At 43.9% G+C, this 24,701-nt stretch overlaps 1 protein-coding gene and 1 non-coding gene across 2 annotated transcripts; both read left to right on the top strand.

Moving 5' to 3' along the window:
* The first annotated feature begins 2,791 nt into the window (after positions 1-2,791).
* Positions 2,792-15,224, top strand: LOC124040632 (zona pellucida sperm-binding protein 2-like). Its single transcript, XM_046357717.1, has 9 exons — positions 2,792-2,836; positions 12,393-12,537; positions 12,734-12,925; positions 13,369-13,565; positions 13,680-13,791; positions 13,969-14,138; positions 14,234-14,331; positions 14,499-14,629; positions 14,837-15,224. The coding sequence occupies exons 1-9, from the start codon at positions 2,792-2,794 to the stop codon at positions 15,028-15,030; spliced, it is 1,284 nt and encodes a 427-aa protein (XP_046213673.1). The 3' UTR covers positions 15,031-15,224.
* A 9,403-nt stretch (positions 15,225-24,627) lies between these two features.
* Positions 24,628-24,701, top strand: trnar-ucg. The gene has a single exon. It is a non-coding gene; the product is annotated as a tRNA-Arg (tRNA).

Here is a 24,701-nt window from a genome sequence, read left to right as displayed (position 1 = left end):
TCCACTCAAAACCTGTGCGTCCCCAGTTCCTCCACCCAGCCTACTCCCCCCTCATCCTGAAAGCTCCCTCTTCTCATCTCTGCATTCATGCTGCTCCCGATTTCATCCTCCCTCCTCCCTCCTCCGCTCTCCTCATCTCCGCTCTTTTCCACGTCCTCTTCTCTGTCATTTTCTTCACCAAGCGGTGATACAGCTGCTTCATCGACTAGCTCTTGACTTCTCTCCGCCGGCAAAACCTCTCCACACTTGCACTCCCTCTGTTCTTAACCGGCATCCTCAGCAAACTGCCCTCTCCCTTACTCCGACACATTCTCTGGCATAGTGTCCCTGGTTTCCGCAATTAAAACACCTAAAGTCAGGGCAGTCTTTTAAAATATGCCCAGGTTGAATACACAGACGGCACACCCTGACCTGCTTGTCATGAATCACCCTGAAGTATTCACCCCCCTCCTGTGTCTCCAACTTCGTAGAATACGGCAAAGACTGCACGGTGTCGGTGATCTTCACCTTACAGTATCTCGTTCCAAACTCTCCTTCGGATATCCGTGACCGCGGCAACACCCCAGCTTCGCAGCTTTTCCATTATAGCGCCGTCTCCAATATAAACCGGCAAGTTCATAAAACGAGACTATTAGTTCGTTTGTCATCACGTCTTTCGCCATTATCTTTGTGTCCTTCATCATGAAACCATCCATTAACCTCTCTTTTCCTTTTGCATCCCGCATCGTAACTTCATATTTCCTGTCTCCTTTTATTCTGCACCCCACAACCTCTCCGCACACTTCCTTAATTGATTTCAGTAATTCCATCGTCGTTATTCTGTCTTCTCCAATCAATTCTACTACCACCGTTCGTTCTTTGCCATATTTTAACCCATCTTCAGGTCCATGTTTTGTCCGTTGTCCATTGTCCTTGTTCTTTGGCATGTTTTCCGTCATAATAAACCAAAAATATGCAGCAAAACTCTCCCCCAAGCAGCAAAACTGCAAGGTGGAAGAACGAACCAAACGTAACTTATTCAACTACAAAAACCACAAGTATACTTCGAAAACTGTTGAAATATAACCCCCCAAAAAAAACGCTCAAGAAAAACTCTTGCGCAAACACTCACTCACAGCTCAATCAACCGCACCTGTCTCACTCTCCTCACCGGAAACGCGTATTCAGGCTGGCATGGCCGTAAGCGAAAGGCAATCTCTTGGTACACTATATATATTTAAATGTGTCGCTTACTCTTCGGGGGACAGAGAAATGTCCACCTTGTGACACACACTGAAAAGCTCAAACCTTGCTTGCATTTCCAGACCATATATTTCACTCTTGTGGGGGGGGAAAAAGAGGGCATATCCTAGGTTCATACTTATGACAACTTCATGGACGAGGGCCCTATAAAATACAGCGCACCCACACGGAATCACAAAATACAGACATTAAACCGAAATTCAACAATATTCAAAAATGCTTTAAACTAAGGAGGAAATCAACTCAATCCCTTCAACTTTTTAGAAAATCCATTAATTTGCCCAAGTGAATCATAAGACATGAACAAAATGCATCAGTGATTCATATTTCCACGCAACTTTCAGAAACTGCACACGACTGCCCAGTCTCTGTGCGCATGCGTGCGGAGCGCAAAGTAGCTTTTGCCAGCCTGGCAGAATTATATAATGATTATTTGCATCAATCCAGTGGCCATTTTTTTTGCAAACTCCGCAATCACATGAACGCTACAGCAACACTTAAGCAAACAAAGGTCTCTTCTTGGCGCACACTTGCCTTTATAAAGGGTAACAACACCCCAAAATCAACATGTTTTCCGTTTTTCCCAGACCTCAAAAGTGGTTCCCTGCTAGGGTTTTAAAAATTGTCATGGACATAGAACATCCAATCGTGTTATATTTCTATTAAAAAGCTGTACTTTTGAGAGCGAAAACCTGCAGAAGCAGAGACAAACGGTCGACGGGGAATAGGGGGGGATATCTAGCTAAATAAGGTTAGCAAGATGCTGCTACACTTGACCGTGGTATTTGTTCATGTTTATATAATGTACTTAGCGTTTTATTCATGCTTTCTGATTCTTGCCTAGATTGTAATGGACACGTGCGTAAAACACTTTTGAAGGTGGTACTGAATATGAGCTAATGCTAACGCCATACAATGCAGTCAGGTTATCACGTACGAGTCTGTCAGACTAATGGTTATCTCAACTGGAGTGCCCCCATTGTCTTGAATGCACTGAAGTCGTTAGTTGATTTGAACACGGCATCAAAGTGTAAACTATGGTACCTCAGGGTTGCCAGATCAGACCCCCTTTCCAGGGATATTTAGCTTCGTAAAACTGTCTGCCCCACCATTTATTGTTGATAAATCCCCCATCTTATTAATATTTCCTGCATCATCCTCTCCATAATACCTTCCCCCAAGGACTTCACCTCCCAAAATGGATTGAGCTATGTTTAGCTTTCGTGCTAAGGTTGTATTGGCTTTTTGATTAGTTAACTGTAAACTACTTGTCATGTGTACGCCGTAACAAGTACAAAGATTTGTCACATGCTGAAGTGGCCAAACTAAGTTAAGACCTCAGGAAATGGGCACAGTGAACGGCATTCTGGGATTAGGGAGTTCTTGCTTGACAAACATGGCTGCCATATTTTCTAAACTAGATTTACATGTTCCAATGGTATGCTGCAGGGACCAGTCAGTGATAACAAGCATGTGATCCTACACGCCAGACTCTCCCATAAGTGTTATATTGGGTGGAGATCTGGTGACAGACCGCACATGACCGCACATGCATAGCAACATCATCAACTTCCGGTTGACAAGTGAAGAGCTAGTACACGCGACTGAAAGTATACTGTTCGTTTACAGGTTGGAACAACCTATTTTGTATGTTTTTGCGGTCCTTTTTTGGAACCGTATAAGCTTAGTATAAGCTTAAATGTTGCAGCATCCTGCAGCACATCTTGCGTGGTTCTGCATAATTCTATGGCACATTATTTAAGTGTCAGCCAAGATGCAATTTACCACAATCTGCCACCATCTACCACAAACGGTGGCTGCATAAGCTCAAAACTTTCAAAAGTATGAACCACTGTACATCTGACAACTTTATCAGATGTAACATTTTACTGGTTGTCTCAGATTAAAAAAACACTACTACTTTGTTCTCCTGTACCTCTTCTCCCTGCCTGTTTGCTCTTCTAGATTCTCCCCTTCCATCTATGTCCCCATCTGTGGCAAATCCCCCCTCGTCTCCTTTTCCGAACATTTTCTACCAAAAAATGTGTACAGTCTTGTAGGTAGACTCATCACTGATCCTTTCACCTTCATCCATCTCAGACCTACTCTCATCCGGGCTACCTGCACAGCCTACCTCATTACAGATGTGCAGATCCACCAACCAAACGCACCACTACATTCACTTCCGAAACCGAATGTTTTGATCGAACACAACATTTAAAAAATAATAATAATTCAACGTCCAAAGTCAGATTCCGCACTCATCTGGTATGTTGTGATTCAAACAGTAGCCCAAATGAGCGTGTTGTGGTATCAATGCTCATCGGGAGAAGTCCTCAACTTCAAAACGTTGTATTCTACAGCAAAGCTGGCTTACCTTACGTATTCCCTACTGCACTTGTTTATTGCAATTGAATGGTAAAAACACATCCAAGAAACACCCACATCAAACCACACCCCCAAGACAATTCTTGTTTGCCTTCAGTCATGGCCGCTAGCATTTCTTAAAGGGCATTGAGGAAAAACAAGAGCTGTGCTCAAATACCCATACTAACATACTGTATACTACATACTTAATGAGTATATACTGAATACTATATATTATTAGTTAATTTGAGTATACTGTAAACTAACAGTAGGCTTTCAATTGCGCGTACTAGCTTTTCACCTGTCTACCGGAGGTTGATGATGTTGCTATGCAACCTCTCGCTAGCTATCTAGCATAACAAATGACTGGTTAGACATTATACGACTTCGGGTGTGTTCTTAAATTCAATCAGGAGTTCCAGAATGCGCTCATCAATTCAGAGCGTTGTCACATTGTCTGTTTGTAAATTCAGAGCAGAGTAGACAGCCAGAGCGAATTTACGAAAGCACCCGAATGTCTATTGAGAACGCACAATGACTATACCATTTAGCTAAGCTCAGAATGATGGGAATAATCACGTCAAAACATTGGGTAGATTTCCTGAAGATTTGCATTATTGGCCCTAAAGTACGGAAATAGTGTCCTCTTCGTGTATTCCTCATATTTTGGCGAATTTAGTACGACATCCTGAAACATTTGGCATACTAAATATATCCATAGTATTTTTTTATTTCACCTTCATTTAACCAGTTAGGCTAGTTGAGAACAGGCTCTCATTTACAACTGCAACCTGGCCAAGATAAAGCAAAGCAGTTCGACACATACAACAACACAGAGTTACAGATGGAATAAACAAACATACAGTCAATAATACAGTAGAAAAAGTCTATATACAGTGTGTGCAAATAAGGAAAGGATAAGGGAGGTAAAGGCAATAAATAGGCCATGGTGGCGAAGTAATTACAATATAGCAATTAAACACTGGAATGGTAGATGTGCAGAAGATGAATGTGCAAGTAGAGATACTGGGGTGAAAAGGAGCAAAATAAATAAATAAATGCAGCAAGGGGATGAGGTAGTTGGATGGGCTATTTACAGATGAGCTATGTACAGGTGCAGTGATCTGTGAGCTGCTCTGACAGCTAGTGCTTAAAGCTTAGTGAGGAAGATCTGAGTCTCCAGCTTCAGTGATTTTTGCAGTTTGTTCCAGTCATTGGCAGCAGAGAACTAGAAGTAAAGGCGGCCAAAGGAAAAATTGGCTTTGTGGGTGACCAGTGAGATTCTCCTGTTGGAGCATGTGCTATGGGTGGGTGCTGCTATGGTGACCAGTGAGCTGAGATAAGGCGGGGCTTTACCTAGCAGAGACTTGTAGATGACCTGGAGCCAGTGGGTTTGGTGACGAGTATGAAGCGAGGGCCAGCCAACAAGAGCATATAAATTGCAGTGGTGGGTAGTAAATGGGGCTTTTGGATTGGAGATGCTTAATGTGAGTCTGGAAGAAGAGTTTACAGTCTAACCTGACACCTAGGTATTTGTAGTCCACATATTCTAAGTCAGAACCGTCCAGAGTAGAGATGCTGAACGGGCGGACAGGTGCGGGCAGCGATCGGTTGAAGAGCATGCATTTATTTTTACTTGCATTTAAGAGGAGTTGGAGGCCACGGAAGGAGAGTTACATTTACATTTAAGTCATTTAGCAGACGCTCTTATCCAGAGCGACTTACAAATTGGTGCATTCACTTTATGACATCCAGTGGAACAGCCACTTTACAATAGTGCATCTAAATCTTTTAAGGGGGGGGAAGGGGTTGAGAAGGATTACTTTATCCTATCCTAGGTATTCCTTAAAGAGGTGGGGTTTCAGGTGTCTCCGGAAGGTGGTGATTGACTCCGCTGTCCTGGCATCGTGAGGGAGTTTGTTCCACCATTGGGGGGCCAGAGCAGCGAACAGTTTTGACTGGGCTGAGCGGGAACTGTACTTCCTCAGTGGTAGGGAGGCGAGCAGGCCAGAGGTGGATGAACGCAGTGCCCTTGTTTGGGTGTAGGGCCTGATCAGAGCCTGGAGGTACTGAGGTGCCGTTCCCCTCACAGCTCCGTAGGCAAGCACCATGGTCTTGTAGCGGATGCGAGCTTCAACTGGAAGCCAGTGGAGAGAGCGGAGGAGCGGGGTGACGTGAGAGAACTTGGGAAGGTTGAACACCAGACGGGCTGCGGCGTTCTGGATGAGTTGTAGGGGTTTAATGGCACAGGCAGGGAGCCCAGCCAACAGCAAGTTGCAGTAATCCAGATGGGACATGACAAGTGCCTGGATTAGGAACTGCGCCTCTTCCTGTGTGAGGCAGGGTCGTACTCTGCGGATGTTGTAGAGCATGAACCTACAGGAACGGGCCACCGCCTTCATGTTAGTTGAGAACGACAGGGTGTTGTCCAGGATCACGCCAAGGTTCTTAGCGCTCTGGGAGGAGGACACAGTGGAGTTGTCAACCGTGATGGCGAGATCATGGAACGGGCAGTCCTTCCCCGGGAGGAAGAGCAGCTCCGTCTTGCCGAGGTTCAGCTTGAGGTGGTGATCCGTCATCCACACTGATATGTCTGCCAGACATGCAGAGATGCGATTCGCCACCTGGTCATCAGAAGGGGGAAAGGAGAAGATGAATTGTGTCTCGTCTGCATAGCAATGATAGGAGAGACCATGTGAGGTTATGACAGAGCCAAGTGACTTGGTGTATAGCGAGAATAGGAGAGGGCCTAGAACAGAGCCCTGGGGGACACCAGTGGTGAGAGCGTGTGGTGAGGAGACAGATTCTCGCCACGCCACCTGGTAGGAGCGACCTGTCAGGTAGGACGCAATCCAAGCGTGGGCCGCGCCGGAGATGCCTAACTCGGAGAGGGTGGAGAGGAGGATCTGATGGTTCACAGTATCGAAGGCAGCCGATAGGTCTAGAAGGATGAGAGCAGAGGAGAGAGAGTTAGCTTTAGCAGTGCGGAGCGCCTCCGTGATACAGAGAAGAGCAGTCTCAGTTGAATGACTAGTCTTGAAACCTGACTGATTTGGATCAAGAAGGTCATTCTGAGAGAGATAGCGGGAGAGCTGGCCAAGGACGGCACGTTCAAGAGTTTTGGAGAGAAAAGAAAGAAGGGATACTGGTCTGTAGTTGTTGACATCGAGTGTAGGTTTTTTCAGAAGGGGTGCAACTCTCGCTCTCTTGAAGACGGAAGGGACGTAGCCAGCGGTCAGGGATGAGTTGATGAGCGAGGTGAGGTAAGGGAGAAGGTCTCCGGAAATGGTCTGGAGAAGAGAGGAGGGGATAGGGTCAAGCGGGCAGGTTGTTGGGCGGCCGGCCGTCACAAGACGCGAGATTTCATCTGGAGAGAGAGGGGAGAAAGAGGTCAGAGCACAGGGTAGGGCAGTGTGAGCAGAACCAGCGGTGTCGTTTGACTTAGCAAACGAGGATCGTATGTCGTCGACTTTCTTTTCAAAATGGTTGACGAAGTCATCTGCAGAGAGGGAGGAGGGGGGGGGGGGGATTCAGGAGGGAGGAGAAGGTGGCAAAGAGCTTCATAGGGTTAGAGGCAGATGTTTGGAATTTAGAGTGGTAGAAAGTGGCTTTAGCAGCAGAGACAGAAGAGGAAAATGTAGAGAGGAGGGAGTGAAAGGATGCCAGGTCCGCAGGGAGGCGAGTTTTCCTCAATTTCCGCTCGGCTGCCCGGAGCCCTGTTCTGTGAGCTCGCAATGAGTCGTCGAGACACGGAGCGGGAGGGGAGGACCGAGCCGGCCTGGAGGATAGGGGGCATAGAGAGTCAAAGGATGCAGAAAGGGAGGAGAGGAGGGTTGAGGAGGCAGAATCAGGAGATAGGTTGGAGAAGGTTTGAGCAGAGGGAAGAGATGATAGGATGGAAGAGGAGAGAGTAGCGGGGGAGAGAGAGCGAAGGTTGGGACGGCGCGATACCATCCGAGTAGGGGCAGTGTGGGAAGTGTTGGATGAGAGCGAGAGGGAAAAGGATACAAGGTAGTGGTCGGAGACTTGGAGGGGAGTTGCAATGAGGTTAGTGGAAGAACAGCATCTAGTAAAGATGAGGTCGAGCGTATTGCCTGCCTTGTGAGTAGGGGGGAAGGTGAGAGGGTGAGGTCAAAAGAGGAGAGGAGTGGAAAGAAGGAGGCAGAGAGGAATGAGTCAAAGGTAGACGTGGGGAGGTTAAAGTCGCCCAGAACTGTGAGAGGTGAGCCGTCCTCAGGAAATGAGCTTATCAAGGCATCAAGCTCATTGATGAACTCTCCGAGGGAACCTGGAGGGCGATAAATGATAAGGATGTTAAGCTTGAAAGGGCTGGTAACTGTGACAGCATGGAATTCAAAGGAGGCGATAGACAGATGGGTAAGGGGAGAAAGAGAGAATGACCACTTGGGAGAGATGAGGATCCCGGTGCCACCACCCCGCTGACCAGAAGCTCTCGGGGTGTGCGAGAACACGTGGGCGGACGAAGAGAGAGCAGTAGGAGTAGCAGTGTTATCTGTGGTGATCCATGTTTCCGTCAGTGCCAAGAAGTCGAGGGACTGGAGGGAGGCATAGGCTGAGATGAACTCTGCCTTGTTGGCCGCAGATCGGCAGTTCCAGAGGCTACCGGAGACCTGGAACTCCACGTGGGTCGTGCGCGCTGGGACCACCAGATTAGGGTGGCCGCGGCCACGCGGTGTGGAGCGTTTGTATGGTCTGTGCAGAGAGGAGAGAACAGGGATAGACAGACACATAGTTGACAGGCTACAGAAGAGGCTACGCTAATGCAAAGGAGATTGGAATGACAAGTGGACTACACGTCTCGAATGTTCAGAAAGTTAAGCTTACGTAGCAAGAATCTTATCGACTAAAATGATTAAAATGATACAGTACTGCTGAAGTAGGATAGCTGGCAGTGGCTGCGTTGTTGACTTTGTAGGCTAGCCGGCAGTGGCTGCATTGTTGACACTACACTAATCAAGTCGTTCCGTTGAGTGTAATAGTTTCTACAGTGCTGCTATTCGGGGGTTAGCTGGCTAGCTAGCAGTGTTGATTACGTTACGTTGCGTTAAAAGAATGACAATAGCTGGCTAGCTAACCTAGAAAATCGCTCTAGACTACACAATTATCTTTGATACAAAGACGGCTATGTAGCTAGCTATGTAGCTAGCTACGCTCAAACAAATCAAACCGTTGTACTGTAATGAAATGAAATGAAAATGTGATACTACCTTTGGAGCGAAGCGGAATGCGACTGGGTTGTTGAGTGCGGAAGTTCTATTCGGTAGACATTGGCTAGCTGTTGGCTAGCTAGCAGTGTCTCCTACGTTAAGGACGACAAATAGCTGGCTAGCTAACCTCGGTAAATTAAGATAATCACTCTAAGACTACACACTCTAAACTACACAATTATCTTGAATACGAAGACAGGAAAGACAACTATGTAGCTAGCTAACACTACAACTAATCAAGTCGTTCAGTTGAGTGTAATAGTTTCTACAGTGCTGCTATTCGGTAGACGGTGGACGTTGTATGGCATTGAAGCTCATCTGGAGGTTAGTTAACACAGTGTCCAAAGAAGGGCCAGAGGTATACAGGTATACTATGATATATTTATACAGGTATACTATGACCAATAAGCATACTAAATACTCAATTCATGTCACAAACAGTACAGTTAGTGCGAGTATCCGAACACAGCTAAGGCCAAATCAGGAAGTGCAGTCACCTTTTAATCCTGAATGACAATTGTCTTCCCTCATAGAGATAGATAAATCTTCTTAGGGCTGATCGATATGACAACAGCCAGTGAACAGAAATCTCATAATTAAAATTCCTCAGACATACAAGTATTTCACACCATTTTAAAGATACACTTCATGTTAATCCCACCACAGTGCCCGATTTCAAATAGGCTTTACGGCGAAAGCAACACAAACAATTATGTTAGGTCAGAGCCAAGTCACAGAAAAACACAGTCATTTTTCCAGCCAAAGAGAGGAGTCACAAAAATCTGAAATAGAGATAAAATGAATCACTAACCTTTGATGATCTTCATCAGATGACACTCATAGGACTTCATGTTACACAATATATGTATGTTTTGTTCGATAAAGTTCATATTTATATCAAAAGAATCTCAGTATATGTTGGAGCGTTATGTTCAGTAGTTCCAAAAACATCCAGTGATTTTGCAGAGAGCCACATCAATTTACAGAAATACTCATAATAAATGTTGATGAAAAAAAAATTGTTATGCACAGAATTAAAGATATATTTCTGCTTAATGCAACCGCTTTGTCAGATTTCAAAAAAACCTTTACGGAAAAACAAACCATGCAATAATCTGAGTACGGCGCTCAGAGCCCAAACAAGCCAAAAAGATATCCGCCATATTGTGCAGTCAACAGAAGTCAGAAAAGACATGATAAATATTCACTTACCTTTGATGATCTTCATCAGGATGCACTCCCAGGAATCCCAGTTCCACAATAAATGTTTGTTTTGTTCGATAATGTCCATCATTTATGTCCAAATATCTACTTTTGTCACGAAGCGTGTTCACTAGGAGCAGACGAAATGTCAAAAAGTTCCGTTACAGTCCGTAGAAACATGTCAAACGATGTATAGAATCAATCTTTAGGGTGTTGTTAAAAGAAATCTTCAATAATGTTCAACTGGAGAATTCCTTTGTCTGTAGAATTGCGATGGTACAGAGCTCGCCCTCATGTGAACGAGCATCACGAGCTCAAGGCATTCTGCCAGACCTCTGACTCATTCCCCTCTCATTCGCCCTCACTTCACAGTAGAAGCATCAAACAGGTTCTAAAGACTGTTGGCATCTAGTGGAAGCCTGTTGACATCTAGGAAGTGCAACATGACCAATATCCCACTGTGTCTTCAATAGGGAATGAGTTGAAAAACGACCAACCTCAGATTTCCCACTTCCTGGTAGGATTCTTTCTCAGGTTTTTGCCTGCCATATTCTGTTATACTCACAGACATCATTCAAACGGTTTTAGAAACTTCAGAGTGTGTTCTATCCACATATACTAATCAAATCAAATCAAATGTATTTATATAGCCCTTCGTACATCAGCTGATATCTCAAAGTGCTGTACAGAAACCCAGCCTAAAACCCCAAACAGCAAACAATGCAGGTGTAAAAGCACGGTGGCTAGGAAAAACTCTCTAGAAAGGCCAAAACCTAGGAAGAAACCTAGAGAGGAACCAGGCTATGTGGGGTGGCCAGTCCTCTTCTGGCTGTGCCGGGTAGAGATTATAACAGAACATGACCAAGATGTTCAAATGTTCATAAATGACCAGCATGGTCGAATAATAATAATAATAATAAGTAGTAATGATATGCATATCTTAGCTTCTAGGACTGAGTAGCAGGCAGTTTACTCTGGGCACCTCTGGACAAGAAGATACTAAGAAGCCATAAGAAGGTAAAAGACTCATCTATGTATCTGTGCCATTATAGTGTCTGTGACAGCATGGGCAGCACCATTGAGGCTATCTTCATATTAAAGTAGTAACATTTCTTCTTCACAATTGTCTGAGCCCTTCTGATGACCCAATTGGACATGACTTCAACAGGGTCACCAGTAGGGCTCAGCCAATGAAGTTGGTAGTCCCACCCAGTTGACTACATTCAAATTGTGAAAGTGCATGTAAATGCTGCATTTTGGCCATTAGAGGCCAATATCTTTCTCTCTGTCTGGGCTACAATTGTAGACGGTTGGGTAATTATGCTTTTCATCTGTGAAAGGCTGTTGTGCTGCTAATGAGGGAGTTCTATTAACCTGAGCCGAGCGGTGAGGGCGGAGCACCCTTCTAAAATTGAACAGTAGCCTAACACTACACAGCTGATTCAGATGAACAAAGCTGGATGATTATTTGAATCAGCTTTGTAGGGCTAGGGGAATAAAAAAGAAAATGTGCAGCCCTTTGGGGTTCAGGTGACTGCGTGTGGGAAGCCTTTGTCATAGGGTAAAAGTTGCATACACCTGGGCTGTAGGCTGCACACTTTGGGTCAAATATCAGGTTCTGTAGCTGTGTATTTTATCAGAACAAATCTGTTCTACAATGATTATTTTCCTTAGCTCAGGGTAAGTAGTAGCAGGCCTAGGAGAGTTATGCGATGTTAACATTTGAGTCAGCGGAGACAATCACCACCTTCCGGAGACACCTGAAACCCCACCTCTTTAAGGAATACTTAGGATAGGATAAAGTAATCCTTCTCACCCTCCCCCCCCTTAAAATATTTAGATGCACTATTGTAAAGTGGCTGTTCCACTGGATGTCATAAGGTGAATGCACCAATTTGTAAGTCGCTCTGGATAAGAGCGCCTGCTACATGACTTAAATGTAATGTAATGTAATGAGTTGTGTTCCTCCTTTTAATCAATCATAATAATTTTGTCAAATGCCTTACAGGTTGTTTTGCCTATTGATGGCAGCTGTGGGCATACAAGCACAACAGACACCTTCTATAAGTATGCACTTAGTATGCACTGCTGTTTACATATTGTGCAAGTGTTTACTTTGCTTGTCAGTTGCTTTGAAAATGCACACTGCCGGAAATGCAAGTTGACAACCATACACCTACCAGCTCTCTAAAGTCTGGTAACCAATACTTTCCTTTGGATATATTTTGTCTTAAATTACGAGTGGCAAAAAGACAAGCGGTAGAATAATTTTATTTAACATTCTGGCTTATAAGGAACATTTATCTGGTTTTGCACTCCAATTGTGTATTACATCACTCGTCTCCCTTACAGAGCCATATTCAGGTTGACCAGTACTTTGTCACTTACACTATTGAGCCCATGCTTGAGTTGCTGTGGATCGAGGAGATCGCACACGAGGACACCAGCTATAAAGTCCTCTTCCCTATCACAACACCTCCGATGGCCAGGCCTCCACAAGTTCAACTGTGAGTCTGGTTTAGTTAAATAGTGCTTAAGGGAATTTGGGATGCCTGGGTTGTTCATTAGGCACAAAACAGAAGAAAATGTACTGAAACGGGGAGGCAATACCTGGACTTACCCAATAACAAATGTCAATTTTCAACTTCCATTGTACCGCATTTCAAAATGTTTTCCTTTTTGCCAATGAACAGACACACCCTTAGACACAGTTCCTGAGCAGGCAGTGTTTGTGCTTGAGTTGGGGACCTTCAACCTTGATGTGGAGCTGCTGAACATCACCTTTCCCACCATGGTGCTAACTGTTGCAGAGTACAACACCTTGAAGACCTTCAGGATGGAGGTGCCCTTCTCAGACCCGGTGGTCTTTAAGGAGGTGTGTTCCTGTTAAATGCAAAGCCACATGCAGTGATTTGTACATGCCCTAATAAGTGGGCCACCAACAAAATATAAATAATGGCACAAATGTACTTTGTATCCCTCATTTACTCAAGTGTTTCCATTATTTTGGCTGTTGTATGCATTTGATTTAGAGGAATTAGGGCAACATTACTTTAAGTATATAGTTTGTTTTAATAGTCCCCATATGTACTTGCCGTTGAATAGAGTTCTGTTACAACAATGCTGACCAATTGATCAATGCTTTTAATTTTTAAATTTAATTTTACCTTTATTTAACCAGGCAAGTCAGATAAGAACACATTCTTATTTTCAATGACAGCCTGGGATCACTGCCTGTTCAGGGGTTACTAGTCCAACGCTCTAACCACTAGGCTACCGCCCCCTTTTTGTGCTTAATTAATGAACACAACCCTGTTTGTCCTTGTAGTGCCACCCTCAGTCACTGGCAACTGTGATCAGGGGAACTTCCACATCACTGTGGACTACAGGAACCAAGAGCCCTTTTTTGTGGTCTTGGTTGGCAAGCGGCTGCTTAACCACGAGTTTGCTCAACAGTATTTAACAGCGGGCGACACAGACTTCACCATCACGTTGCCCTTCTCTTCCCCGGACGCAGTGTTTGAGGTACGACACTCTCCCAAAACATGTTAACCTAAATTGCTGCAGCTAGCCTCGCTTTCCTTACCCTGTATACATGCATACAATATTGGACTAATGAACTCTCCCATTGGTTCCCAGTCCGTTCACTCGTCCTCTGTCAGGAGCAGACTGGATGTGGCTCTGAATCCTTACAACAACATGACCATCAAATACTTTTCCCTGGCTTGCAGCTTCCTCAAAACGCTGACTGGTTGGTTCTCAAACAATTACTTCTGATAAATAGTCATTTAACATGGTTACCAAACCTGGGTTCCTTGCAAATACTGTGAGTCTTATAGTAGTGCCAGATGTGCATGGTTTGCACTTTTGGTGATATTCCATTGGTTCAAGCTCAATAAATGGAACAAATACAGAACCCACCTCCAAGAGTGTTTCTCTAACGGAACGATGACTGCGCTGGCGGTGAAGGTGGAGTCTGCTCCCGGTCTGAACCCCGGTCAGCTGACCCTGAGCGACCCCGCCTGTGGTCCCACATACAGTGACGCTCGCTTCGCCTACTTCCACTTCACTGTGAACTCCTGTGGCACCATCAGGAAGGTAAAATTACTATTACCCTGAGGTGATGGGTACTGTGTATTTTCGGACTGTTTGCTTCTGCAGGTTGTAATAAGCAATTCCCCTCTACTACATAGTTTATCAACAATGTCATGCTGTATGAGAACAAAATCTCCTTGCCAGATGAACTTGAGGTGAAGCTGAATGCCACGAAGTCTTCAGAGGAGGAATATCAGTAAGTGCATTACGCATCACAATTGTAGCTATTAGCTTTCATAGGTATTTTTTTTGTTCACCAATTGCTCACTACTTTGTATACAGGGAAAATGTGCCTCTACTACCAGTGTCCACTCCACTGCTTGAAGTTTCCTCTATTGAAGTTGCTTACATCCCTCTTTTTAGGTTAAAGGTTTCCTGCTACTATGTGGCCAACATCACTCGCACATTGGCCTTCCTGACCAGGCCGCGTGACAACGAGCCTTTTGCTGAGACTGGGACGGGTCGACTAATGGTCAGAATGAGACTCGCTCAGGGTAAGCGTGCACAAATTCAGAATTTTAACTTGACCCATAGCCTCTAAAAGTATCTTGGAAGGTCTGGTGGGGGGTGGGTAGTGTTGGCTATAAATGTCTTGTGTTCATTGGGGCACAATAGGATATGATAAATGAGCATTTCTTAATGGACAAGTTCAGATGGTGCCCACTGAACACGACCCCCGGTTGTCTTGTTCTGTGTTCCAGACGCGTCGTATAACACGCTCCACCAGGAGGAGGACTATCCAGTGGTGAGGTACCTGAGACGGCCTCTGCACTTTGAGGTGGAGCTGACCACGTCCTCTGATCCCAAGGTAGCGCTGGTGCTTGACCACTGCTGGGCCACCCTCAACGAGGACCGTGACTCCCGACCCCGGTGGAATCTCATCATTAATGGCTAACATGTTGTTTTTGGGCCTAAACAAGTGTTATTCCACAGATGTGGTTCCTGAGTAATTAGCAACCTATCATGCTTGGCAGGCCATTTACCTTGGCTACCGTGGCTATGCCCCCATCCATAGGTTGAGTGGTCAAAATGCTTAAAAACGATGTGAGCCATGTGGAGTCTGTCACCAGATCTCCACCCAATTTAACACTTATGGGAGATTCTGGCGCGAATGATCACATGCACGCATCACTGAGTGGTCCCTGCAGCGTATCATTGGAACGGAACGTATGCTGCATCAAACGACTCTAAACCGCGTTGTCTGAAAAGCAACTAAACAATGTGTTGTACTGATGAGAAATAAAGGTCTTCACAACTTTATTCCAGCTTTGCTTGTAAAATATATAAATGTTAACGGTATCATCTAGTCTAAATAACAGGTTGACTTGTTTTACAGTATGATGCGGTACAAGGGAGCCATGTAAATCTAGTTTAGAAAGTATGGCAGCCATGTTTGTCAAGCAAGAACTCCCAGAATGCCGTTCACTGCGCCCGTTGCCTGAGATCTTAACTTTGTCACATGCTGAAGTGGCCAAACTATCTTTGTACTTTTTACGGCGTACACATGACAAGCAGTTTAAAGGTAACTATACAAAAAGCCAATTGTTGTCACCGCCCCAAATACAACCTTAGCACGAAAGCTAAACAGAGTTGCAAGATATAGCACAATCTATTATTGGGGGTTAAGTCCTTGGGGGAAGGTATTGTGAAGAGGACGATGCAGGAAATATTACTAAGATCTGGGAATTTATCAACAATAAATGGTGGGGAAGAAAGTTTCTCTAAGCTATATACCCCTGGAAAGGGGGGTCTGATCTGGCAACCCTGAAGTACCATAGTTTACACTCTGATGCCGTGTTCAAATCAACTAACGACTTCAGTGCATTCAAGACAATGGGGGTACTCCAGTTGAGATCTCCGTAAGTCTGTCAGACGCTTACGTGATAACCTGACTGCATTGTATGATGTTAGCTCATATTCAGTACCACCTTCAAAAGTGTTTTACACACGTGTCCATTACAATCTAGGCAAGAATCAGAACGCATGAATAAAACGCTAAGTACATTATAATTACGGTACTCTACAGTAGAAACGACAACATTTTACACAGGAAATGAGGCACTTTGATAGGAATGCACGCATGTCCACAGTTATTTGTAAGGAAGGCAATAAATGTGCAAGGACTGTATACTTGATCTGGGGAAGTGCTTGGGCTTTCTTTTGAAGGAAAGTTTGTCCGGCTCATTAAATTCTCAGATAGCAATGGTCTGCAACAGTGAAATGGGCTACTTTTGTGAATGAATGAGGCAAAATTAGAAGTTGAAACAGCCTATAGAAAATTAGCAGGTAGTGTGCCTTGGTCTTAGGTCAGCGTGGGTTAAATGTCCACATGTTGGAACGGTGAGTGCATTCTGACATCACGCGCATAAAATCAACTCCCACTGGGGAGACTGTTGAAGATATTTGGGAAAAGGTTTGGGAAAAGGTTTGTGAAAAGGTTAATGTTGGCGTTACCTACACCATTTTACTCAATGTTATCCTTTTGGTTGGCTAGAGTTCAGTGTTGTGCCAAACTGATGGTCAGTCAAATGGAAATCAAGAGCGGCTGGCAAGCTTGGCTTGGATTAAGACCAAAATAAATATTGTTGACGGAAAGCCCAATTTCTGTTCTTTAAAATAAAAACGTACTTAATCAGATTCATCCAGGTCTGATGGGCCAAAATATCAGAAATTAAAACCAACAAACCACTGTCGTGACTTTGAATTATCTGAGGACTGTTTAATTGTTAGCCGACTAAATGAATCATGTTAGGATTTGGGGTGCCGAGGAAGCGGTTTTAAAGTTACCATCTCCCGACTTAAACTCTAGACGGTAGAAATCGATTAAATTGATAGTCAACTTATTAACATTACATCGTATCCTCCTTGCAGCTGCAAAAACCCCAGCCTTATGATTCAGTACTATACAAGTTGGTTTAATTGAATTACTAGCTAACTAACTAACAACACAGACTAAACACACAGGTGACACAATATGACGGCTTGTTACAAGGTTTCCCCCCCATTCCGTTAAGGGACACTTATCATTGATACATTTTTTTAACACACGAACCGGCACCAGCTTGGAGTATGTATTTATGTGGGATGCCGCCGTGGAAAGGTAGGTGGTGTGTCTTATCTCTGATTGGCTACATGAGATCACAATGTCGTTGGTTGTCCGTGGCTCCAATGACTAGTCTTGAACGGAACTACAATATGGGTTTTCCTTTCACTCGTTCTGGAAGTTAGGCGAATCAACCCTGTTGCTGATTCCTCAGTGGGTGATGGTTTGGATATAGTAGCAGAATGATTCCACTTAAGTTCATTTTTCTAGGTACTTGTGAGTTTAGGAAAGTTCCAAACGTGTAGCTTGCGCCTCACGGTTTTCTGGTCTAATGTTAATTTCTGTTACCATTCCTTTTATGCATTCTGGCCACCGGGGATGGTTCTGTCAATCTGACCCGCTCTCTGATGTCCCTCGTGGCATGGCTACTTACTATGCACATTTTCTAGGGGAGTTTCTCAAACACGTTCAAAGTGAATACTGGAACAATATTTCTAACATAAGACTGGTCAGCTTTCCTTGATACCTCTCACTAGCTTGGTTTCCATCCAAATATGGACATTTCTTCTTTAATGATATGCATGTCAATCTCTCATGGCTCAAATGGGAAGAGCTTGACTTCATCGCTACTTGTTTGTGTAAGAAGTGTTGACAAGCTGAATGTACCGATCTGTCTGTTTTTTAAAAACTACTAGCACACAAGACATTTCTTTACAATCTCCAAGTCAGAACTACGAAGGTAGAGCCATGATTACGTTGCAATCTATTCCGCACCAGGATAAGATTTCAACACACACCGTACGGAACAGCGGGGACTGAAGATACTCCTTTAAAAGTTGCAAGCTGCAACGCGGACGGCTTCATTGCTCCAGACCACCACAAGGGGGGAGTTTGCATCTCCAGATGAAATCTCGCGTCTTGTGACGGCCGGCCGCCCAACAACCTGCCCGCTTGACCCTATCCCCTCCTCTCCTCTCTTCTCCAGACCATTTCCGGAGACCTTCTCCCTTACCTCACCTCGCTCATCAACTCATCCCTGACCGTTGGCTACGTCCCTTCCGTCTTCAAGAGAGCGAGAGTTGCACCCCTTCTGAAAAAACCTACACTCGATCCCTCCGATGTCAACAATTACAGACCAGTATCCCTTCTTTCTTTTCTCTCCAAAACTCTTGAACGTGCCGTCCTTGGCCAGCTCTCCCGCTATCTCTCTCTGAATGACCTTCTTGATCCAAATCAGTCAGGTTTCAAGACTAGTCATTCAACTGAGACTGCTCTCCTCTGTATCACGGAGGCGCTCCGCACTGCTAAAGCTAACTCTCTCTCCTCTGCTCTCATCCTTCTAGATCTATCGGCTGCCTTCGATACTGTGAACCATCAGATCCTCCTCTCCACCCTCTCCGAGTTGGGCATCTCCGGCGCGGCCCACGCTTGGATTGCGTCCTACCTGACAGGTCGCTCCTACCAGGTGGCGTGGCGAGAATCTGTCTCCTCACCACGCGCTCTCACCACTGGTGTCCCCCAGGGCTCTGTTCTTGGCCCTCTCCTATTCTCGCTATACACCAAGTCACTTGGCTCTGTCATAACCTCACATGGTCTCTCTTATCATTGCTATGCAGACGACACACAATTAATCTTCTCCTTTCCCCCTTCTGATGACCAGGTGGCGAATCGCATCTCTGCATGTCTGGCAGACATATCAGTGTGGATGACGGATCACCACCTCAAGCTGAACCTCGGCAAGACGGAGCTGCTCTTCCTCCCGGGGAAGGACTGCCCGTTCCATGATCTCGCCATCACGGTTGACAACTCCATTGTGTCCTCCTCCCAGAGCGCCAAGAACCTTGGCGTGATCCTGGACAACACCCTGTCGTTCTCAACTAACATCAAGGCGGTGGCCCGTTCCTGTAGGTTCATGCTCTACAACATCCGCAGAGTACGACCCTGCCTCACACAGGAAGCGGCGCAGGTCCTAATCCAGGCACTTGTCATCTCCCGTCTGGATTACTGCAACTCGCTGTTGGCTGGGCTCCCTGCCTGTGCCATTAAACCCCTTCAACTCATCCAGAACGCCGCAGCCCGTCTGGTGTTCAACCTTCCCAAGTTCTCTCACGTCACCCCGCTCCTCCGTTCTCTCCACTGGCTTCCAGTTGAAGCTCGCATCCGCTACAAGACCATGGTGCTTGCCTACGGAGCTGTGAGGGGAACGGCACCTCAGTACCTCCAGGCTCTGATCAGGCCCTACACCCAAACAAGGGCACTGCGTTCATCCACCTCTGGCCTGCTCGCCTCCCTACCACTGAGGAAGTACAGCTCCCGCTCAGCCCAGTCAAAACTGTTCGCTGCCCTGGCCCCCCCAATGGTGGAACAAACTCCCTCACGACGCCAGGACAGCGGAGTCAATCACCACCTTCCGGAGACACCTGAAACCCCACCTCTTTAAGGAATACCTAGGATAGGTTAAGTAATCCCTCTCACCCCACCCCCCCCCTAAGTTTTAGATGCACTATTGTTAAGTGACTGTCCCACTGGATGTCATAAGGTGAATGCACCAATTTGTAAGTCGCTCTGGATAAGAGCGTCTGCTAAATGACTTAAATGTAAATGTAAATGATGCATTTGGGTCCCAAGGCTTTGTGAGGAACAGACTAATTTTGACACAAGCCACCCTGTGGCGCTCAAAGAAGATTGCTGACAAAACAGATGGAAGTTGTTTTAACAAGTCAAGCAAATGTACAATTTGATAATCTAGAGACGCGGCTATATATATTTTTTTTGCCAAAGTTAAATTACAAACATCTCTATTTAGCAAGTTGCCAGACTAGCTAGTGTTAGGAGAATGAATTTGTAATTCGTCTTTCAGGGACTCCTGAGAACCAACAAACCAGGATGTTGTCTTGTGAAACAGTGGATGTAAAGAATCTAGCTGGCTAAAGTATTGACTGCACAATTGTAAGCTTGCCTTGTAATGCAGCTGAAGTAACATGGCTAGCTATTTACTTGCTTGAGTCAGACTAAAAATAACTGCCGCTCTGGGTATGGACCCTAAAACGTAGCTCTGAACTAATATTCATACCAATCAATGAACCTAAAGTCTGAATGGTATTAATGAAGCCTAGATTAGAATATACCTTTAATGTGCCAAGGATGCAAGACCTATATACACATGTATTTATTTATTACCACGTATGAGATTCCCATATTGTAGCCTGTACATTGAATATATTCACCGGCCATGTACTCTTCCTTGGCAAATAAAGGTGCGGTTCAGGTATGACACTTTTTCAGTCATATCAAACGATGCGGTGTATGTATTACAATTATACACTTCAACAGTGCTTACTGATCCTGGGATATCAATGATTACACATTGTAACTATACCATAGACTAAACATGGTTGATTTGTAATTCATATATACAGGGGGAAAAAACTATGCTTAACTCCATTAATCTGAGGACACAGGATAGTATTTCAACCAGTGGAGAATGTGAAACGCTTTATTGAAAAGTGCATTTTAATTGTAATATTATTAGTTCAATCTTGGGCAGGCAGGTGGGTAGAGCTTTGGACTAATAACCAGAAGGTTGCAAGATCGAATCCCTGAGTAGAGAAGGTAAACATCTGCCCCTGACCAAGGCAGTTCCTAGGCCATCAATCTTTATGAAATGTTTAGTTAAAGCGTAACTACACCCCAAAATCGATGTTTTAATTTTTTCCCATACCTCAAGTGGTTTCCTCCTAGTGTTTTAAACGTTGTCGTAGGCATAACATCCAATCGTGTTAAAGGTTTACTTTTGAGAGCGAAAACCTACAGATACAGGGACAAACGGTCAACGTTTGGGGGGGGGGTCAGGCAAAACATTGAAGGGATTTTACAGGGCCCTAATGGACTGCAGACATTTACAGTTTCCTAGCCTAAAAACAAATCCTGAATGCACTGCCAAGATTGAGGCAAACGCACTGTCCATTATTAGATTTGATAAGGGCAGGGAAGCACTAACAAACTGCATTTAGTCCAATAAAAAGACAACATTATTAGGGTGATAAATAAAAGGGAGTTGCTCCTCGTGTGACACAAGAGAACCCTCTGCTGGCGCAAAATGCACCAGATATTCCCAGGTGGTCTCCCATCCAAGTACTAACTAGGCCCGATCCTGCTCAGCTTCTGAGATCTGACGAGATCAGGAGTACTTTGTAAAACTTTTTTATTTAATCTTTTATGAAAAACTTAGAACATTCAGTCAATAATAAATAAGGATTAGCAATTCACCATTTTACAAAATCAGAAAAACAATCATTCACTAATAGCAATTAATTAAATACAAGTTTTCCATTTGACAGAATTTCAATGAAAGTACTCCCCCACAGTTTTTCAAAATTTCCTCCACCTTTATATATTATCTCTCTTTCTGTAAGATACTCCTAAAAAAACTTCACACTCTCAATTTTCCCTTCACAATGACCTAAATTCCTTCTTAGTCATGCTAGATATGCAATAAGATTAAGTACAAAATTCACCAAATTAAAATGTAAAACTTTACTTTTCCCATCTAAACCAAAAAGAAACAACCTCCACCCCAGTAAAAATCTCTTCTCCCCAATGTTTTACTGAAAGCCTTTTTAACCTGTTGCGACGAGCAATCCCGTATCCGGGAGCGTAATTATAGCCTCAAGCTCATTACCATAACGCAACGTTAACTATTCATGAAAATCGCAAATGAAATGAAATAAATATATTGGCTCACAAGCTTAGCCTTTTGTTAACAACACTCATCTCAGATTTTCAAAAAATGCTTTTCAACCATAGCTACACAAGCATTTGTGTAAGAGTATTGACAGCTAGCATAGCATTAAGGCTAGCATTCAGCAGGCAACATTTTCACAAAAACAAGAAAAGCATTCAAGTAAAATCATTTACCTTTGAAGAACTTTGGATGTTTTCAATGAGGAGACTCTCAGTTAGATGGCAAATGTTCAGTTTTTCCAAAAAGATTATTTGTGTAGGAGAAATCGCTCCGTTTTGTTCATCACGTTTGGCTAAGAAAAAACCCTGAAAATTCAGTCATTACAATGCAAACCTTTTTCCAAATTAACTCCATAATATCGATAGAAACATGGCAAACGTTGTTTAGAATCAATCCTCAATGTGTTTTTCACATATCTATTCGATAAGTCACTCGTGGCAGTTTGGTTTCTCCTCTGTTCAAAATGGAAAAATGCACGCACCTGGAGATTCTGCAATAGTTTCAACGGAGGACACCGAGCGGACACCTGGTAAATGTAGTCTCTTATGGTCAATTCTCCAATGATATGCCTACAAATATGGCACAATGCTGCAAACACCTTGGGGAAACGACAAAGTGTAGGCTCATTCCTTGCACATTCGCAGCCATATAAGGAGACATTGGAACACAGCGCCTCAAATCTGGCTCACTTCCTGTATGAAATTTAATCTTGGTTTCACCTGTAGCTTTAGTTCTGTGGCACTCACAGACAATATCTTTGCAGTTTTGGAAACGTCAGAGTGTTTCCTTTCCAAATCTGTCAATGTATATGCATAGTCGAGCATCTTTTAGTGACAAAATATCTTGTATTAAAACGGGAACTTTTTTCATCCAAAAATGAAATACTGTCCCCAGAGGTTCAAGAGGTTAAACTCGTGAAAATCTTTTAACCTACTACATTCAACAAAAAAAGTGCATAACATTTTCCACCGCGTACCACAAATATCAGTCTCTCTTTATATCCCTATTTTATTTTGATGCAAACCCACTTGTAAAAATCCTATTATGCACTTATTGGTTCAACATCCCACAACCTTTACTCCCACGAACAAGGATAATTATTCAAACGAATTCTTTGTGCTCTGCATTGGCTGGGAATCGAACTTAGGTCAACTGCTTGGAAGGCAGCTATGCGCACCACTATACCACCAATGCTATATACAGCCTAATGGTAACATGGAGACATCGACTCATATCTTGACCGTCATTTTTGTGGAAACTGATAATTCTTTGACCAAACAGATCGTTGGTATAGGTGTATTATTATGTTTTAGGTTGCGAGAGGTCCCAGGTTAAATAATCTATCATTTTAATCAGTTCCGGTTACCTTCAGATTAGTCCTGTGACACTTGTGGGGAACGTAGGGCAACACGGAGAACATTGTGACAAGTGGGGTCACATTAGTTTGTAGCCCAAAGATTTTGGATTTTACAAACAGAAGTTGCCACATAGACGTTTCTGACTTCAGACGAGTCCCCTGACACTTGTGGAGGATGTAGAGAAAAATGCAGAATACCACCGTGTTCATGAGGGTCTCCCCTTTCCAGAGGAGAGTGGTCATACGAATTTGTAGGTCAAACTGTACGGAAGCTAGAGACGTTTTTGTGAGAAGACCCATCATAGGTATGTCCCATGGTTTGACAAACACCGCTCTAGGTCCATCATCTTCCACTGCAAATACGGAGGTGTAATAAGGCGTCTGACTTCGAATCAGAAGATTGAGGGTTTGAGTCCCTTCGTGGTTGTTTAATTTCATAAGCTCAGCTAATTTGAACATGTTTCCAATTTCCCAAAATAATGCATTGGTCTTGTTGCTTTGAAAAGCTTGGACATTGTTGTTCAACTTTCATGATCGAAGACTGCAAGGCCTGAGAAATATTGTATCTGATTCGGCATCGCAAGATTGACTGACATAGTCTTTTCGTACTTGTAAAATATCACGAGCTTTCCTCATTCGGATAGGTTCACAATTTTGATGTCTGTTGTTGCTAAGCAACGTCTGTTTGATGTCATAGCGGAGAATATGGAGTAGAAGGTGTTGCCTCATGGATAAGGCGTCTTACTTCGAAACAGAAAATTGAGGTTTTGAAGCATTTTCATGTTCGTTTAATGTCATTAAATCAGCTAACATGGACATGTTTGCAATTTCCCTAAATAAGGCATTGGTCTTGTTGCTTTGAAAAGCTTGGACATTGTTGTTCAACTTTCATAATCGAAGACTGCAAGGCCTGAGAATTATTGTGTCTGTATCTGCATCGCAAGATTGAAGGGAAGAGTATCTTTGTACTTGTTATAAATACCTAGCTTTCCTCATTTGGACAGGTTCACAATTTGATGTCTATTGTTGCATAGCAAAGTCTCTATGATGTCAAATAGGGTCGTTTAATTTCATTAGCTCAGCTAATTCGTACATGTTTGCAATTTCCCTAAATAAGGCATTGGTTTTGTTGCTTTGAAAAGCTTGGACATTTTTGTTCAACTTTAATAATCTAAGACTGAAAGGCCTGAGAAATATTGTGTCTGAATCTGCATCGCAAGATTGAAGGAAAGAGTATCTTTGTACTTGTTAAAAATCACTCGCTTTCCTCATTCGGACAGGTTCACAATTTGATGTCTATTGTTGCATAGCAAAGTCTCTATAATGTCAAATAGGGATGTATCACATAGACTGTGTGGCCTAATGGATAAGGCGTCTGACTTCGAATCAGAAGATTGAGGGTTCGAGTCCCTTTCTTGGTCG

The sequence above is a fragment of the Oncorhynchus gorbuscha genome, linkage group LG08, assembly GCF_021184085.1.
Source record: "Oncorhynchus gorbuscha isolate QuinsamMale2020 ecotype Even-year linkage group LG08, OgorEven_v1.0, whole genome shotgun sequence".
NCBI lineage: Eukaryota > Metazoa > Chordata > Actinopteri > Salmoniformes > Salmonidae > Oncorhynchus > Oncorhynchus gorbuscha.
The sequence above is the reverse complement of the archived record's forward strand: the minus strand, read 5'-3'. Positions and strand labels throughout refer to the sequence as shown.